This window comes from Mastomys coucha, unplaced genomic scaffold (assembly GCF_008632895.1).
Source record: "Mastomys coucha isolate ucsf_1 unplaced genomic scaffold, UCSF_Mcou_1 pScaffold18, whole genome shotgun sequence".
In the NCBI taxonomy this organism is placed as follows: Eukaryota; Metazoa; Chordata; class Mammalia; order Rodentia; family Muridae; genus Mastomys; species Mastomys coucha.
In genome coordinates, this window is record NW_022196900.1 from 90042570 (window position 1) to 90061633 (window position 19064).

Sequence of the window (19064 nt, forward strand, 5' to 3'; positions counted from 1 at the left end):
TCCCTGGCCTCCAATCCGCATGCACAAAGGAGGCAGGGAAAGGAAAAGTACTGAATCCACCTCTGCATCTTGATTCTCGTTCCCCCCCCGACCCCTCCCACCTTTCAAACTCTGGCACCAGTGGCCACAGGAGATGCAACCCACACTCAACGGTTAAACCAAGTAAAATCAAGTCAATTATCTCTAGCTATTTTGCCAACACCTCTTTGAAAGAAGCCCCTTGCCAAATCAGACTCTTAACTGGGCGGATGCATAGAACCAACTAGTTTCATTCTTTAATTTTCCCGTGAGATAGGCTCCAGAGATCTCATTAGACACCAGTAAGACCGTGTAATTACCATCGCCATTTTATGGATGTGAAAACTGAGGCTCCCTGGAGCCAAGTGACACGCCCACCACTTTTAAAGCTCCTCATGCGCTGCTTTCTAAAAAACCTATGCCCACAGCCAGGAAAGCGGTTTTTTGCCATAAACAAAGGGTCTGCATTCCTTTCCAGGCAGGAGATCCGAGGCTCAGCCCAGCACTTTTCTCCAACGATAGCGCATGTTGTTGTTGGAAGCTTATGGTGATGGGCCCTATCTGATGAACTGGAGTCCTGGACTTTCTGGGTAAGGCTCATATCGTCAATGGGTGCTGCGCTCGGACCCAGAGGCAACGCGGGGCGAGCCGCCTCCTTCTGCTTAGCCCCGTGGTACTGGAAGCGCGCGTTCCAGCCAGCTCTTTTCGGACACAGTTCCTACCCAGGACGGTGACCCTCACCCCAAGGGAGCCACTGCCCAGGGCTCCGTCCCGAGGGAGCCACGGGGCCGGGCTAGGCAACAGGGCCGGAAGCAGATGAGGGCCGGAGGCCGCAAAGGAAGAGGCGGCGCCGGAGGCCGCTATGGCGGAGGGGCGGGGCCCCTCGCTTCTCTACAGCCTCCGCCTAATTTCTCTCGGCCTCCGTTTGACAGCCTCCCTCCCCGGAGAACTCCAGAGTTCCAGAGCTGGCTCCGGGTCCCCCGCGCCCGTGCATCCAGACCACCCCCGCGGAGCTCCAACCTCAGCGCCTCCATCCGGGTCCCGCTCGTCCCGCGCCTGCGCGCAGGCTCCGCCGACGGCGGCCCCGCCCCGCTCCTGCCCGGACTCGGAGCGCCCCGCCCCCTCCTCGGCGGCCATGTTGACCCCGGCTAGGGCGGGGGCCGAGGCTGTGCGGTGACACCTGAGGAGTATGCGTCTTCGCCCGGCGTCAGTTTGTGCGCAGGCACTGCGCTCCCCACCTTGGGGCTCTCGCCCCAGTTCCCTGCCGTAAGCAGCAGCCTCTGACTTCCCGGTGTGAGCCGAGGCTGGACCCGGGCACTGCCCCAGGCCTGTTCACTGCAGCCAGAGCCGCGCGTTCTCTCCTGTCCCGCCACACCAGCTCAGCCCAGGACCTGGCACACAGTAGACAGTGTGAATAGGCAAAAGGAAGCCTTCTTGGGGTTTTTGTGGCAAGCAGCGGTACCCTGCGCCGGGGTGAGAAGAAAGTAGGGGAATCCCCCTGACTTTCCCCTCCTCTGGCTATGAAGGACCTCTGTCCTGCTTCAGTTCCCAGTCCCACCTCAGGTGACTGTATAGGAGGAGGAAGGAAACCTCAGAGAACACCCCCGAGGACTCCTCCCTCCCTCAAGCAGTTTCTGTCGCAGGAACTGGCGCCAAAAAAAAAAAAAAAGAAGAAGAAGAAAAGAAAAAAAAAGGAAGCTAATTCAACAAAACCGTCTGTTGGGGAGGAGCGGCCAGTTGGTACCCCTGTAACGGAAACTGTTAGAACAACTTTGCACCCTCCTCAAAGGAAACAGATAATAAATCCTTCTCCGTTGGTGGATTTCTTGTTTCTCAGGATTCCAAAGCCGCCTGTGGTTTCAGTTATCTGTCCTCTCCACGTAGCTTGGGTCTAGGTTAACCTCTGGCCACAGCCCTGGCTGAGGGAGGGGTTTATCTTCTGCAACAGCCACAACTGTGGGTGGGAACAAAGAGATGGTCGCTATCTCTCCAAGCAAAGAAAACTAGCCTACATCAGTACGGTGGGGGGCCAGGAGCTGTGTCATTTCAGACCCTTAGGTCAACTGCCCCTTGGATGTTTGTGTGTAAGGTGGATAATGTATAAGGCACATTTTAATGACTGGTAAAGAGAAAATAGGAGTTTACAAAGTCACTTTTCCAGGTTTTTTTTTTTTTTTAAATCGTGGAAACAACGCATTTGTTGCCAGTCCTGTGAGTGAAATGTCAGTGCCTCTCTGGGCACACTTGTGACTAGGGCCCAAGGTTGTGACTTAACTCTGTAGAGTCTTTAAGCACTTTGTCCTTAAAGACAAAACGGAGACACAAACTGTCCTTGCTTTGTGAATTCACGGGGGAAAATGGCATGCATGCTAAAGGTTCTGTCTAATATTGAATTCCCGAAGAATAATCCTGCTTGTAAAAAAGGCAGGGGTCCTTTTGTGAGAAGTGAGTGTTTGCTGAAACACCCTTCCTTAGGAAGTAGAACTTTGTCTAGATCTTCAGTTGCACTTGGCTGCAATTTCTCCTTCCCTTCCCTTCCCAGCCACCCAACCCCCTTCTCTTCTGCTCTGTTTCCTGTTTCATTTTCTGGCTTCTCCTACAGAAAAACAAGGAAGCTGAATCTTGTGCTCTCAAAGCCCTGACACCCTCTCTGGTTTTTTGGACTGGAAGGTGGCAGGATGGGAGGGGGTTATAGGGCTCCAAGGCTGTGAGAGAGAGGTGAGAGAGACAGCGCTGAGCAGTTTGCCTTCAGCGTCTACAGTTAAAAATGGAGCCTGCTGAGCCACTAGGAACTAGAGAAGGCAAGGGAGACAGGCAGCCATGTCCCTGGCTCTAGCAAGAGTACATCTCCCACCTGGCATTAGGGAGGAAATACCCATAAGGCAACAGTTTCAGCATACAGATCCCTAGGCCGACCAGTGCATGCAATGTGCATTCTGAAGGATGACACCATCTTTGTCCTTGGCACTTGCCTACCTCTGCATTTGCTGATTTTCTTGCCTGAAACATTATCACACTAGGCTACCCTTTGACTTCGGGGACAAACTCTATCCATCTACACCCACCACCCTGTTCTGTCTGTCCCTTGCCTGTTTTTAACACCATCTACTTCATCCTGTCCATGACATTTCCGGACTTGTTTTCCTCTTTTGGAAAATTAGCTTCTGTATATAATTGAAGACCAGGGCAATCTTTTCCCCCAAGCATTAGAGCACTTGAGAGCCAGTTTGGACAGGGAGTGTGAGACAGACATTTGCCCTACACTTTATCTCTAGCACCACAGAAATAACAGGGACAGAACTCACAACACCTTGTCTGCTTGGTGTCTGCTGAACCAATCAACTTCATGCCATTTGGTTTGTTTTTGTTGTTTTGTTTTGTTTTTTCCAGACAGGGTTTCTCTGTGTAGCCCTGGCTGTCCTAGAACTCACTCTGTAGACCAGGCTGGCCTCGAACTCAGAAATCTGCCTGCCTCTGCCTCCCAAGTGCTGGGATTAAAGGCGTGTGCCACCACTGCCCGGCTTAAAGTACTCTTTAAAGACAAACTGTCCAGAGGCTGGAGAAATGGCTCAGTGGTTAAGAGTGCCAATTGCTCTTTCAAAGGTCCTGAATTCAAATCCCAGCAACCATCTGGAATGAGATATGATGCCCTCTTTTAGAGTGTCTGAAGACAGCTACAGTGTACTTACATATAATGAAAAATAGATCTTTAAAAAAAAAAAAAAGCTGTCCTAACCCCATGTCCAGAGAACAGTTTTCCTACTAAAGAGAAGTGAGGCTCATCTCCCTGAAGCAATCTGACAACTTTATTCCTCCTTGTAGCTTGCCTACCTTGCTCTTCCTGCCCCTGAGGTGACCTGGGCCCCAGACTGTTCTCTCTAGTTGTGTTTCTGGGCAGTAAGCTTTTTAAAGCCCCCTAACTGTGGGATTGCAGTGGGTGACTGATCTGAGACAGAGCACTGGATTCAAAGCCGTACTGATGAAAAGGACCACAGTTCGTGCTTTCTTTATTGGTTGTTCAAGAGGATTTCTCTGTGTAGCCCTGGCTGTCCCAAAACTCGCTCTGCAGACCAGGCTGGCCTCGACCTCACAGAGATCTGCCTGCCTCTGCCTCCTGAGTGCTGGGATTAAAGGTGTGTGCCAGCACCACCTGGCCATGCTCTGATTCCTTACCATCTACAGTCATCAGTGGGCTAGTCTAAGGCTCATGATGAACTTTCCAGAATTTGATACTTTTCACTGAATGTAAAAAATCATCACCGATAGTTTCCGAGGATGCAGGGTAGTATTTACAGACCCAATTAGGTCTCCTGATATTTACTAAAAGTATCTTCGGTTGACTTCTGCCATGTCAGAGCAACTTGAAGAGATGCTCACCCACCCCAGATTACTAAGACTCTTCCCTGTCTCCAGGTGCAGGTACCAAACATGGATGCTTCAAAAACTACGGTCACGTTACTAAAACACTCCCTTCAGCGTTTGCCTTTCAAAAGTTAGAAACCTTGAATCCACGGAGAGGCAAGTGGGAAGGCCTTAGCCCGTTGGGGGTGGCAGTGGCTGCCAAGCAAAGGAGCCAATGAGCTTTAGAGTATTGTTTAGGCAGGACTTGGCTGCCATCCAGCTCTGAAAGAAAGTTAAGGTCATTTGGGGGTGGGAGGTGGGGGAGGGAGGAGTCTGGGAAAAGAACTACTAGCCACACCCCGGGGTTCACTACTGGCCAGGTTCTATTTACTTCTCAAAAGCCAATTACTCACAGCTCGCTGGTCAGCAGTCCTTTTTGCCAGTGGTTCCAGTCAGAAACTGGAGACTGGGCTAGGCTGCCCCCAGAATTGCAGGAGAGCAGATGAAAGGAGCCCAGGAAACAGAACTCCTAGGTAATGTTCCACACACAGCCCAGAAATGCACTTACTAGACTGGTAAGTGGGAGCTGAAGGGTTCCATAACAAAAATAGCTACTGGTATTACTAAGGAAAATAAAGATATGAAAAGCCCCTCCCCCACCCCCTTTAAAATGAGAAGCCATCTTGGTCGTCAAAGGTCTCTTCCTCAATAAGTACTCATTCCTCATTCTTGTCCCTGATTCAAATATTAAAAGCCACATCAAATTTGATGTGCACTTCACTAAAATTCTTGAGACACTTTTCCCTCATGTCAAAGACAATAGACACCAACCTCCTAGGGACGCTGTGGATGGAGTGTGGTATGCCACTTGCTGGAAAGAACTTGGACCTTGGTCTCGGGCCTTGCTTTGCACATGAAAGGGAGCCCTTACTCTTATCTCAAAGACACAAGGGTGTTGTAGGACTATTTGCAATATATTTTGTTCCTTAGACAGGTGTGCAACAGAAAACGGTCTCAGGTCTCACTAAGTATTTACAGTCATCTTTTGTTACTATCTCTGATCGTTCCAGAAAAAAAAATCTGAATTTTAATTTTCTCCACTTTCCTAAGGAATGGAATGATAAAGAGGGATGAAGAGAAAGGATACAAGACTGCCCCAGAAAGCAACGGCATCTGTCCTATGCCACTCAGCGAGTTATTAAGTAGGTGAGGTATGCTAGGATGTATATCAGAAAGGGATGCAGTGGTGAGCTTCACAAGCTCGTTTCTGTTTGAGTGGATGATGGCAGGGAAGTATGAAACTGAGTAGAAAGGAAAGTGAGATGGGAAGGAGAGAAGGGAGTAAGAAAATGATGTGTATGAGTGTCTTCACCTGCATTCGTGTGCTTGGTGCCATGGAGGCCAGGAAGGACCCCCGGGACTGCAGTTACAAACATTAGTAAGCTGCCTGCCACGTTGGTGCTGGGAACCGAACCTGGTCTTCGGCCAGTGCTCTTTACTGGTTCTCAGTATCTATGCTGGACAGCTCACAACTGCCTGTAACTTCAGGAAATCCAATATTCCCTTTTGGATTTTTAACCTTTAAACCACCTCAGACTGTAATTTAAAATATACCAGGCTACATAGAAAGTTTGAGGCCTGAGCTACACGAGCCTGTGTCTCAAAATAAATACAGTGATTGGGAATATAGGACTATGTATTCCTGTGTATATTTATGTGCAAGTGGCGGTCAGAGGAAAACATTCAGAAGTAGAAGAGGGTTCTCTCCTAGCAGTGGGTCTTGGGGAACTGGCGTGTGAACTCAATAGGTCACTAGGTTGGGCAAGTAGTACCTTTAGAAGTTGAGCCATCTTGCACTCAAAGTCTTGGGCGTGTTAGGCAACATGCTCTACCACTGAGCACTACCAGACCTCTGACATATGAACAAAGGCAAAATGATAATGCAGTTATCTAATGAGAGCATTCTGCTGTGATAGCAGTATAGAAAGAACAACTCCAAGGTGGGAACTCCTTGGACAGTGAGTACAAGAGGGTGGGAGCCAGCCAGATGAATAACAGGACAAAGAAGTCTCATGACAAAGGCTTTGGATTTTTCTTAATGTGTATAGGTGTTTTAGCTATATGTATTTACATGCACCACACAAGTCTGGCAACCACAGAAGCCAGAGGTGTGACCTGCCATGTGGGTGATGGGAACTGAACCTGGGTACTCTGAAGGAACAGTCAGTGCTCTTAACCACTGAGCCATCTCTCTGATTCCCTAGAAAAACCAAAATTAAAAATAAACAAACAAACAAATAAATAAATAAAGGCTTTGGATTCCCTCCCCCGCTTTTTCCGGGACAGGGTTTCTCTGTGTAGCCCTGGCTGTCCTAGAACTCACTTTGTAGACCAGGCTGGCCTCGAACTCAGAAATCTGCCTCTCTCTGCCTCCCAAGTGCTGGGATTAAAGGCATATGTCACCACTGCCTGGCTTAAAGTGAGTTCTATAACAAACTGAACTATAGTGAAACCTTGTCTCAAAAATCACCAAAAACAACAATCAAAAAGAAAAAAGGAATTTTTCTGGCCAAATTTCAAAGGTTGGACTTGGCATTTACTGCAAAAACTTTGAAATAATAGGCTTCCAGACCAGTTTCACACACACACACACACACACACACACACACACACACACACACACACACACACATTTTTTATGCCCCAAGCCTTCAGCAGTGATACTGAAGTCTGGTGTTAAGAGAATGCCAGACTGCAGATCCAAGAGACAGAAACTGCTTCTCCGTAAAGGGTATTATTTCTTTCTGTCAACCACTACCTAGGAGGGCACGCTAGGGGTGTTAAGAGAACAGAACTCCTCATCCCCTACAGAAGGTCAAGTTTTCATTACTTCTGAGACAGAGAGAGACTCACTATATAGCTGTCCTGTAACTAAATAGAGCAGGCTAGCCTCAAGCTCCCTGATTCTCAAGTGCTGGGGCTAAAGGAGTATGCGACTATGCCCAGCTTCTATTACTGAGGCAGGAACTAAGTAGCCTTTGGCTAGTCTGGCTAAAGATTTTGTTTAGTTTTATGTATGTGTACTGTCTTGTGTACATGGGGCCCACAGAGGTCAGATAGTGCGTGCTACATCTGGGAGTGCTAGATCATCCCTAGAGCTGGAGTTACAGACAGATGGTTGTAAGCCACAAAGTAAGTGCTGAGAATTGAGCCTGGGACCCGTGTAAAAGCTGTTAACCTGAGCCATTTCTCCAGCCTTGGATTTAGTTTTAACTGTTGTGTGTTTGTGTGTGAGTGTCCTGTTGTATCGCCAATCCATGTAGATGCAAGCATAGACAGCACAGTCAGAGGGGTCAGGTCCCATAGAGTCAGACAGAAGGTTGTCAGCCACCAAACATGAGTCCTCCTAAAACTGCTGAGCTATCTTTCTGGCCACAGGCAAAACTTTTAACTAATTTGAAAATAAAAAAAGCCTCACAAAGTCTTACCAAGATTTAATGTACATTTATTCTTAACACGTGGAACATATAGTATAAAGATTTCATACTGAATAAATGATATTCATTAAGCCAAAAAAGGAAAAAAAAAGAGGAATTTACATCAAGTTTTTAGCTACATTGTTGAAATACAAATATGCAGATTTTATCACTGAAAAAATCTCAATTGTGTTTCTTCATCAGGAACTTCAACTGAACCTAGAACTTTTTCACACCTCGATTAGAAAGGAAACAAAACAAAACAAAAACCCAGAAAAAAATAAACTGTAAGTTGATTGGCTGCTGAGACAGCAAGGGCTTTTTACAGAGACCTGTAGAGCATCGCACCAAGAGGGCAACGTCTGGCAAGAGATTAAATAGCTGTGTCTCGCTTTGTGCAGGTCACCAACTTGTTAACTCGCCATACTATAAAGGGGTAGCTGGGAAGGGGGCCAAACTGTGGAGATTCAAGGGTATGTGCAATGTACAACATCATATATATACACACGTGGCAGCGTCGCCGCTGCAGCTAAAGGTTAAAACCAGTTCTAAGAGGTGATCTCAGGGTTATTCATACAATCAAGGAGGAGAGAAAGAGGTCAGGGTGTTGTAGGTTCACACATGATACTTTGGGGGAAAAGCCTTTTTTTTTCTCCTCAACATTTAACTAAAAACATTTTTAAAAACTACAGCTTGCTGCTGACCCAGCGTCTTCTCTCATTTCCATGTGAGACATTATTATTACAGTATGTTTACAGTATCAGGTGTACAGTACAGTACATGAAAGGATCTACACTCTACTGCACAGGCCTCTCCAGTGAACAGGGTCTGCTCACAACTGCGAACTTCTCGGCTCCTGCGAGATTGTGAATGGACAGCGACAAACCACACAGCTCAGCAGTCACCTTTGTCCTTCAGGGTTTTTTTGTATTTTTTTTCCTTTTTTTTTTTTTTTTAACCATTAAAAACAGTTATGAAATGTGGCATCCCGTTGATGCAAGGACCGGGAAAGCCATTTTCTTTTTCCCCAAACTCACTGTAAACAACAGTAACTTTGGTTAAAATAAAAAAGTCTTCTATGTAGGCAGAGCTTTGTCTTTTCAAACAGGGTGGGGTCCTGAGGGAAGCAGGTGAGGATGAGGAACAGAACGGCGCGAGGGAGTGAGGGCTGGGAGCAAAGAGAAAGGAGAGGCTTTCCCAAGGGAGAAGCTGGACAGCACAGGGTAAACTGGATTCTGAGGTGGTTTTGCATAAATAAAGGGCAACAGTCAGTTTCTAAGTTCTCCACACATTCACACACACACGGGGAGGGGAGGTGTCCCACGGCTGTCATGACTGGCCAATCAAAAACAGTACATCACAAATGACTTGTGAAACCAATGAGTTCATCAATGGTGACACGGAGATGTCCAACAGCCGTGACTCATATAGAGTGAACTCTGAGTGGTTCTCGTCCACCTTGGCCAGGGCAAGCAGTGCTCGGGCAGCCCGCCGCATCATGTCCACACTAGTTGGTTCAAAGGGTGGGTTCTGCATATGCAGGAGGCTTGCCTGGCTCTGTTGGAACTGAGTGGCAGCAAGGCTGTCCTCCAGGAAACCCAGGAGGTTGCCGATGCTGCCCTTCTGCACTGCAATGGCCCGGGCTGCTAGGCTGTCCCCCTGGGCCAGATTTGCCAGCAGTACCACGGCCATCTCCCGGCACACTGGGTTCTTTCGGTCACTGAGGAAGCGCACCATGGTACTATACAACTTCTCCAGGCGGCTAAAAGGGGGCGTGGCCAGGATCAGGTCCACATTGTTGTCCTGGATACTGAGTTTGCTGAGGGTTTCCAAGACCAACCTCTGGGGAGAGAGGACAGCATTGGGGCCTAGGGTTGAGAAGGGGTCCTGGGCTTCAGCTGAAGGGCAAACTGCCCAGTGTAGGAGTCCGTCCAGGACAGGCAGGCAGATGCTCTCAGGGTATGGGGATAGGTCCAACTGCCCCGAGATGTTGGCGAGGGTAACCAGCGTGTTTTCCCGGAGCATCTCCAAGCAGTCCCACCACCACTCCACTTTGTCACAGCTCACCCCTTGGTCCTGTTCCTCCTCTTTCTCATAAGTTAGTGGTGCCTGCTTCCGTTCTGGGTGCTTATGGTGCAGTAGGATCAGCTTGCCCAGGATAAGCAGCAGCCCTGGGTGTTTGGACATCTCAAAGTCATTGCCTGGCACAAACGACAGGCTCCGGATGGTATTGGAGACACAGACACAGCGCTTAGCAAGGGAATCCTGCCAGTCCAGAAGGGTACACAGTGGGGTCTCATCTTTACTATGGGGTTCATCCTCTAAAATTTTGATGTTCCGGTGGCTCTGTGCTGGGCTAATGCCAAATGGAAACTTGCTGCTTTCCTTGGTGGCCTCTGTACTCTTTGTTCCCTCAGTCAATGTGCTGGACCGGGTGGACAACATGTCATCCATAGTGGCTGTGATCCTTTTTTCTGGAAGGCCATCAGGCGGGGGGCCCTCCTGCTCTGTTGTCCCTGGTGTACCCTCTACTGTTGTGAGGTGTTTCCGAGGGGGCGTTGGGCAGGGCACACGAGGCCTGGAAGGCAGCAGCTCTATCTTGCTCTCAAAGTGGGTCTGGATATGCTCAGTAGTGTCCCCACCACCAATCCGCCAGTGTAGCAGGCCACTGTCAAACTCCTGCACGCGCCCAAGCTTATCTGAGCAGTCCACCACAAATGGGTCATTCTTCTGCACGATCTTTACCGGGAGCTTGTCAAACTTACTGACTAGCTTCTCCTCACTATTCTCCGAGGATGGCTTGTCCTTGCCCAAAAAGGCCATCTCCTCATCATTTCCAACCCCTTCTTCCTCTTCCTCCTCCAGTTTAGGATCTAGGTATTCTTCTTCCTCTTCTTCCTCTGTGTGGGCTGGACTAGACACCTTGGTGAATCTCCCAGGGTCTAGTAATGTTCTCTGTCCTGGGTCCCCTACCTCATACTCCTTTAAAATGCCAAAGATTTCAATCAGGCATCGACGGAAATATTCCACAAGGAGTTCCAGCAACCCTGGGAGCTGAAAGAGAGAGAGAAAAGGAGATAAGGAAGGGAAGGATTCTTAACAGGAGTCCCCAAGATCATATCCAGTTCTCTCCCCCCTTTCTTCCTTCACGCAGGAGGGAAACCTGTTCCCATTCTAAATGCTTCTTTCTCCAGCACACTGCTCTTCACTTTTCTCAAACCATTTCCTTCCCAAAGAAAAGGCACAAAGTTTTCTTTGACCTAAACAATGGTCACATAAGGCTGCTTCCAGCAAGACAGAAATGTGAGCTATAGTCTATACCTCACCTCTCAGTAGCACCCAACCCCTTTAAAATACTTCTTTCTGAATGTATGTTGTGGTTTTCACTAGGCATCTGGTCACTGCCATTGTCCACCTAAAGTGGTCTCTGTAATCTCACAGCCATATGGAGCCCAGGTCTTAAGCAGGCTGGGATGAGCCCTTTCCAACATGAGTTAGAAAAGGAAATGCACTGTCAACAGATGTTTATCTATTTTCCACTAGTTCCTAGTCACATTTACTTTTGCCTGAAATCCATCCATCCACCTGATTATTAGAGTTGTAAAGATCTTGGTTTGAATACTGCTTTTCCCAGAAAGTTGTATGAAATGGGGATAAATCCCTGAGCATTATAATGTTGGTTCTGGTATATGGAAAATGAACAAAATCTATCCCTTACTTTGTGGTGGACTAGACTATTAATAGAATGGAAATAGTCATGTTTTGACCAGCTATGGTAAATCAAAAATGTAATCTGAAGGTTTGGGAGGCCAGGGAGAGAGAGGTGTGTCCGACTTGAGTTCAAGGCCAGCACAGGATATATACTGAGTTCCAGACTAGCCTGAGCTACAATGTGATATCCTTTATCAAAAATCACAACCTAAATAAAGGCAGGCTTTGTAATCAGAAAGATGCTGACAGCTATGTGTACCTGGGCAAAATAAGACTATGACCTGGTCATGCTAGTATATACACTTGGGAGGCAGAGACTGGTGGATTTCTGTAAGTTCAGGACCCACACAAATTAAGTTCCAAGCCAGCAAGGGATACAATGAAAACTCTTTCAGAAAACCAAAATGAATCTGAGCCCATTTACTCAACTCCCCTATGAAAATGACGACATGAAACAAAATAGTAATCAAAGTAAGAGGACATTAATCCAATGAATTATCTTCTAGCTGGCTCCTCAGTCAACAGGCATATTTAAAGATTCAAATATATAGTGACACACGCAGTGGAAATGTGTCCCCAGCAGTCTATTTTCTGTACTTATTTTTTTTAACATACAAGATCTCATGAGTCCCACACGGGTCCCAAACTCTCTAGATAACCAAAGGTGACTTTGAACTTCTGATCTCCTACCTACACCTCCCAAGTGCTGGGATTATGTGGTATTAGAAAAGTCCATCTCTGGGCCATGTCCATGTTAGGGAAACACTTTACCATCTAAATGACAATCCCAGTCTCCAGTCTTGAAGTTCTTTTTAGTATAAGATAACAAGAAAAAAAAAAGAAACGTGCACAGCGGACCTGGCACAAATGAGTCCCAACACTAGGGAGACTGAATGAGGCAGGGAGATCTCTGAGTTTGAGGTTAGCCTGGCCCACAGGACTTCCAGAATAGCCAGGACTAAAAAGAGAAACCCTGTCTTGGGAAAAAAATTAATAAATTAATGAAAGGAAGTATTATAGGAGGAGGGAAGATGATTTTTGTCTTTATAACTTTCTATGCACAGGAACTGAACTCAGGCTCCAGTGTCAAGTGGTCCTGCTGGATCCCAACCTGTAACAAAGTTTCACCCAGCTGTGCAGAGTGCCTTTAATTCTAGCACTTGAGAGAGAGAGAGAGAAAGAGAGAGAGAGAGAGAGAGAGAGAGAGAGAGAATAGATCCTGTCTCATAAAACGAAAGCACAACTCCCACTGAGCATGGCAGTTTAAGGGAGCTAGGAAAGAAGCACCCTAAGTTTTGTGGCTGTCTCCATACAGGTAACTTAGTAAGACCCTGTCTCAAAACAACAATGAAACTCTTTCTCCCAAATAAAATTCCTTTTGACAGGACAGCCAGACGTCTAAAGAGAAACCCTGACTTGAAGGCAGCAACCACTGAGTTCCTATCCCTGCTTCCAATGCCCTGTCCCCAGAAAGGGGTCAAGGGAAGCATACTGCAAGCACAGATGTCTTACAGCACAGCAACAAGGGCTGAGGATGGCTTCCTTCCTACTGTGCCGTAGTGTTATCTGTATCAACAGTACCTTCCCCATCTTGCCCAGACACCTGTACTCACCTGACTGAGGTTGAAGGTCATAATGCTGTTGTCATCATACAGTAGGATGTTAATGGTGTCTAACGCCCACGTGCTCTCTGCCAGGAGCCCGGACTTGAGGGACATCATTACCCGCCATGCCTCCGGGGTTCCTGAAATAAACCTCTGTGTTGTCCATCCACCAGCCCCAGCTGGCTAGAGGCACCCCCAAGGCTGTCCATTAGTCAGGCTAGTCTGACTTCATTGCTTCTAAGCTGTCTAGGACACCAGCATATGGCAGAGCCTTGAAGACAAACCTGAATTCAGCTTATTTCTTCCATCCTCCAAATTCTTTGGCTTTCTTTTAGTAAATACTGTACCAGATTTAACCATATCCAGGATATTGGGATGGAGGGAACCATGTGAAAGATGGAAAGGGGTAGATTGAGCCACCCAATCAGGGAGGTCTCCTTACCAATGTCTTTCATTGTGAGCCGCCTTCTCTGCTTCAACACAGGCTGTGTGGCCTCTACAGAGCCAGGTGGGAAAGTGATATCCCTCCGAATCATAGGTGGCTGCACAGGGGTAGGCGCTATGTGCGAAGCGGGCACCGGTGGACCTGCCTTTTGCATTTTCATCCCAGAGTGCAGGAATGGAGACTTGCTAGGAGAAGTACGGTTCTCCATGGGCCGGGGGAGGGGAGCGGGGCTGGATACCTGAGGAATGTGATTCTGCATGCTTGGTGGGGGCTGGTAGTTAGATGGAGGGGGTCTTGTCATGGGGGGAACAGGGGCTGAAGGACCATACGGAGGCTGGCGTGTGCCATGGGAAGGCCACTGGCCTTCATGGTTGGCCCTCTGATCTGTGTGGAGCATTTCATCTGTTCGGTTCACACCATGATACGCAGGGCCCTGGGGGGCAGAACCTGTGTTCTGCCTGTTGGCATAATTGTAGGTCATGTCATTTCGTCCCTGCCACATGGTGCCTTGCTGAGGGACCTCAGCTGATGCCTGTATGGGGCCGCCCATCATTTGTGGTGGCATGTTCTGCTGGGCACTGGAACCAGGAGGTGCAGAGACTCGGTCTCGGCCAAATTGGAATGGAAATTGGTTCTGGGGGCCGCCTGCTGGTCGGCGCTCAGTAGCAGCGGAGGCAGTAGCAGGGTAGGCATTGCTATACTGGTTGTACACATCCTGCTGAGGAGAAGGCTGGGCAGCTTGCGTCTGGCTGGCAGACTGGGACTGAGCTGCAGGCAACTGTTGCTGTTGAGGCTGCCCTTGCCCAGCGCTATAGGGCACACTGTACATCTCCCCTTCATGCCGCTTGGCAGGAGGGCCATATGTGCCATCCATTGGCCTCTTATAATTCTAAAACAGAAAATGCAGAGGGGAAATTAATGTGTACTGAGTCACACAAAAGTGACAAGAGCCATGTATGGCTTCCACTCATTAGATATTAACTCATTTTTCTTTTGCCCCTCTGAAAGACAGGATAGATGCCAAGAAAGCAAACACTATTTTCTCTTCTAGAGCTCTCCTTTCAAATAAAAAAATATATGAAACATTGAAAATCAAAACAAACTGTTTCTAGCCCTTTAGAAGAGGGACTTGAGAACTTTCTATAGACTGCTACTGATTATACTTGGTTGCTTTGTCCCTTACCTGCTGCTGCTGCTGCTGATACAGTGTGGTCTGCTGGCTGGGGAAAGGGCTGCTGGAAGGGGTGCCTTGGGTAGAGAACTGATTGCCATAGGAATCATGTCTGCAGAAGAGAAAGTGGGTCAAGGTGGAGAATCACAAAACCTAGGCAACACAGGCAAGGGAACCAGGATTTACTCACCGCTGCTGCTGCTGCTGTTGCTGCTGCTGCTGCTGCTGCTGCTGCTGCTGCTGTGGGGGGTAGCGGCTAGGAGAATACATCCCCGAATCTGGGGTGGAAGGCATAAGATTTGGCTGAGGGGCTCCAGTGCCCATACTTCCTTCAGGGCCGATTCCAGGCTCCGTCCTAAACCAAATTGGAGAAGGGAATTGAGCACAGTACAGCTTCAGGGTAGTGAGGGTGGGGCAGGGGCAGGGGCAGGGGCAGGGGCAGGGGCAGGGGCAGGGGCAGGGCTTACCTCACTCTGTCGTAAGGACCTCCGTAGGGATAGTGCTGCCGTGGTCCCATCGCCACATTTCCCAGCCCAGGGCCAGCAGCACGGCTGTAGGGGTCACCCATGCCACCATTGGGGCCCTGCCCTGAGGACATGAAGGGATCACTTCCTGGCGCTGAGGACGACAAATGAGAAAAACAGTAGGTTGGCAGGCTCCATAATCGTCACATGCATGGTTTCTTTCTATTTCTTTCCTGACAGGCTAAGTAGAGAATGCCAAGTCTCAAGAGTGGCTAGGTAAAGCAAGGTAAAAGAGAAGCCGAAGGGAGGTGGGGGGTGTGGAGAAGTTGGTGGCTCAGTGGGATGATCCTTGCCTAGCAGAAGTGATTCCCTAGCTTTAACCTCTAGCATCACACCAGAAAGGAAAGGGGAAGGCAGGCAGGGAGAAGTGATACACAGGCATTTCTGAGGCTATCTCAGCCACACCACCAGGCCATTCTGACTCCACAAGCATAAGCCAATGACACCCCACAGTCAGTCACCTTTCCTCATGCTGCCGTAAGGATCCTTATTTGGCTCATAGGACATGCGCCCCATCATGTCAGAGGTATTCATACTGGGCTGGTACCCAGGGTTTGGAGTCATGGAATTCCGCTTCTGGAATGTGGGGTCACTTCCATCAGGAAAGGCATCCTGGATTCCGACTGAGTTGCTCCTGCTCCAGAGTGAGGAAAACTAATGAAGCCACCAATAGTCCAATTCCTCAGTTAAGCCATGAACCATAGGAGCCACAGGTGGGGCAAGTGAACAAAGGGATGAACCACCCTGGGGTTTACCCATGTTTTATCCCTAGAGACACTCAAAGTTCCTGATTATGCCTTACCTCATGCCTGGTAAGGGGGGAATTTGACTATGTGGTGTAGATGCTGGAGTTGGTGGCTTTAGGTCTCCTCCTTCTGCCATAGAACTGCTGGTTGACTGAGGGGTTTGTGGCCCCTGCATAGACCCTGATCCCGCTGTGGACAGAGATGCACAGTGAGCCACTAACTTGTAAGTAAAGTATTTAACTCTTACAATTACTAATGCTGTCAAATCTGTGTGCGCATGTTCATTTGTATGAGGAGCCTGTTTCTTTTTTAGACAGGGTCTCATGCAGTCTAGCCCAGACTGCCTGGAACTGGTGCTTCTTTCTTTCAAACTCTGGAGTGCTGGGATTGACACTGTGTTTGCCTTCCCAGGATCCCTCTGTAAGAGATGCTACTAAGAACATTGAGCAGACCCAAGCAGACTTCTCACAGTCAGTGATGTAAAAAGGCCAAATCATAGAAGGGGAGGGACTTTGTCATTTATGCAGGCATGTCCTGATATAAAAATGGCATGCCAAAGTTCACACAAGAGCTACAATAAATAAATACTCACAACCCCCCCCCTTTGATGTTCTGGCTACATTTGCAGCTTGAGAGTTGAGGTAGACATTACTTCCCACCAGGTCATTTAAGTCATGGGCAGCTTCCTGACTGCCTTGCATTATTTCTCCAAAGAAACTGTCTAACATATTAAACATAATGATGATGGAGCAAGAAATGCCTAATGAGAGCCCCTGAAACACGGGGTGTTGCGGAGTCACATGGCCAGAGCCTAGATGTTTCTATCAGGCACACAGTAAAATGTCACCCTTGGGTTCTAATGCTTCTCTAAAGACCACAGAACTTCCAGTAATGAAATGTTGCCATTGGGTACCGCTTGTAGCATTAGATAGCACACTACTGAGGCCTTCCCAAGCTGATGAGTCATCTCAGGCACGCAGTACACACTCAGAGGTCAAAGACAGGGCACATATGTTTACACCTACCTTCTAGGGCCCTGGCCTCTTTCCCATGCTAGCCTAGGTCCCAGCCTCCTCTGAGAACAGAGGGTAAAGCAGAAAACTCCTGTCATCACAAAGTTCCATTCATATTCTCTCCCTACCCCTTCTAACCATTCATTACCATCTTAGCTCTCTGGGGAATTTAAGGCTCTAGTCTGAGCTGCATTCTAAGGCACTGACATCAGCAGGCCAAAGCTCCCAGATGGCTCAACCACGCTGCTATTTGTCAGTTTTCCTTCACTCCTCTGGTGTCCCTCCCACTCACTAGTTTACAAACATTTGGCAAGATGCCAGGTGTACAACAGGAAAATTAGAAAGTTAAAACTTAAGGCTGCTGCACAGCACCTCCCAAGGGAGTCGCCACTACCGCTCTTTAGTCTGCCAACCTGCCAAGCCACGTGGATGGGTAAAAACACACATCCCTGGCATCTGCTCTGCTCCCTGGAGTGACAAGAGGCATCACTACCTAAGGAAGTGTGCTCTCAGCCTCAAGGAGCCAGGGAGGTGGGTGGGGGTGCTCAGCCATTCTTACCAGGGGAGGGAGGCTGGATCTTGGGTTGGGACTTCTTGGAATCAGCAGCTGCAAAGATGTCGGGGGGAGGGTCTTCTCCCCGTTCAATCTTGCACTCAAAGGCATAGAGACATTGGATATACTGCTTTTTCAATGAGCTGGCAGCACTGCTTGATGTACCCACATTGAGGTTGGTTGCAAGTTCCCGCCATTTTTTATTCTTGTTGACCTGAAAGACCATCAGAAGAGTCAGTACAGCTGACCCAGTCTTCCAGCTCAGGTGCTGAGTTCAAAAAGGTTGCTGCAAGCTTATAGTTTGAAATAACTACAAGCAGCACTGCTTATTTAAAACAGGACAAACGGCAGGCTCATACTGGAACAGAATTCAGTGTCTGAACTCAATGCTGTAACCCTCACTCTCACTGACTTTTTATTTTTTATTTTTTTAAAAAAGATTTCTTTATTTATGTATGTAAGTACACTGTAGCTCTCTTCAGACACCCCAGAAGAGGGCATCAGATCTGTTTATGGATGGTTGTGAGCCACCATGTGGTTGCTGGAATTTGAACTCAGGACCTTTGGAAGAGCGGTCAGTGTTCTTACCAGCTGAGCCATCTCTGTAGCCCAGCTTTCTAAAGCTAATGATTTTTACATGAGTCTTCACCATCAGTGTGAGGCTGTCAACAGCCAGGCTACCGCTCTGCCGTCCTTCAGTCTCAGGGCACACTGACCAAGACCATCTCCCAAATGCTCCTTCTAATCAGTACTGGGACAGATAGACTGGGACACATAGGGTTAGGATCCAGGTGTACTTAGGCACAACGGCAAACTTATCTTTCTAGTGCTGAGAACACGGATATTGTAGCCCTGATCCACAAGGAAAGATTTTGGGATATCATACCTTTGATCCACAGAGCTCAGGGAAACAGAGATAACCTCCATTAGATAGAAGGGAAGTGACCAGAAACACTTTGTAAGGTGGCACTGGTGAGAGTAACACTTTGGCTGTTTTTACAGTTAGCAACAGTCGTGTATTAATCTGCACATTCCCTCCTACCCCATAAGATTCAGCCCAGTCTACTGGAATGGCTCTCTCACTAAAGGAATGGCCTTCTCACTTATTTATCAGGCTCAAGACTCACACCTGCCTTTCTCAGGGCCTTCCCTCGGAAATGAATTCTTATTGTCTTTAGAATGCAACTACTTAACAGCAACTCAAAGATCCCTTTCCCAACTGGAAGACAAACTCTGATCTGTATCTCATCCTATGCTCAGTGAGTTCAGCGGCTCAACAATCAGAAGAAGGCGAAGTTATAGGCGACCTTTTCCCACAAGTAGGAAGCAAGGACCAAATAACAGTGGAGAGTAGGAATATACACAGGCCACCTTAGAAGCCTATGTGGCTTTGCTTCCCACGCCAGCGATATGGCAGCCTGCACGTGCCCTATTCTGTTTTGTTTTCCTTTGTGGGGGAGGG

General features: G+C 48.1%; 2 protein-coding genes and 1 long non-coding RNA gene across 15 annotated transcripts in view; 1 reads left to right on the forward strand and 2 right to left on the reverse strand.

Annotated features, from left to right (window-relative positions):
* The window catches only part of Pigv (phosphatidylinositol glycan anchor biosynthesis class V), a 32057-nt gene extending 30786 nt beyond the window's left edge, over positions 1–1271 (reverse strand). For 4 of the 10 annotated variants that reach the window (XR_004121110.1, XR_004121109.1, XM_031378992.1 and 1 more), the window contains exon 1: positions 1039–1261. Coding sequence is in view for 4 of the 10 variants with exons in the window: in XM_031378992.1 (XP_031234852.1) it covers positions 1039–1155 (117 nt within the window). In the remaining 6 variants the exon portion in view is untranslated. Of the gene's footprint in view, positions 1–759 lie in introns of all 10 variants that reach the window. The other 6 variants (XR_004121115.1, XR_004121114.1, XR_004121111.1 and 3 more) reach the window with 4 other exon arrangements.
* Positions 1272–5467: 4196 nt separating this feature from the next.
* Positions 5468–8108, forward strand: LOC116096796. Its single transcript, XR_004121116.1, has 2 exons — positions 5468–5565; positions 8040–8108. It is a non-coding gene; the product is annotated as an uncharacterized LOC116096796 (long non-coding RNA).
* The window catches only part of Arid1a (AT-rich interaction domain 1A), a 75503-nt gene continuing 64282 nt past the window's right edge, over positions 7844–19064 (reverse strand). For 3 of the 4 annotated variants that reach the window (XM_031378990.1, XM_031378989.1, XM_031378987.1), the window contains 9 exons: positions 17609–17816; positions 16093–16225; positions 15752–15927; positions 15234–15384; positions 14957–15121; positions 14779–14878; positions 13593–14484; positions 13160–13290; positions 7844–10889 (listed from right to left, as the gene is read on the reverse strand). In XM_031378990.1, the coding sequence (XP_031234850.1) occupies positions 9165–10889; positions 13160–13290; positions 13593–14484; positions 14779–14878; positions 14957–15121; positions 15234–15384; positions 15752–15927; positions 16093–16225; positions 17609–17816 (3681 nt within the window). In that variant the 3' untranslated portion in view covers positions 7844–9164. The remainder of the gene's footprint in view (positions 10890–13159; positions 13291–13592; positions 14485–14778; positions 14879–14956; positions 15122–15233; positions 15385–15751; positions 15928–16092; positions 16226–17608; positions 17817–19064) is intronic. The other variant, XM_031378988.1, reaches the window with a different exon arrangement.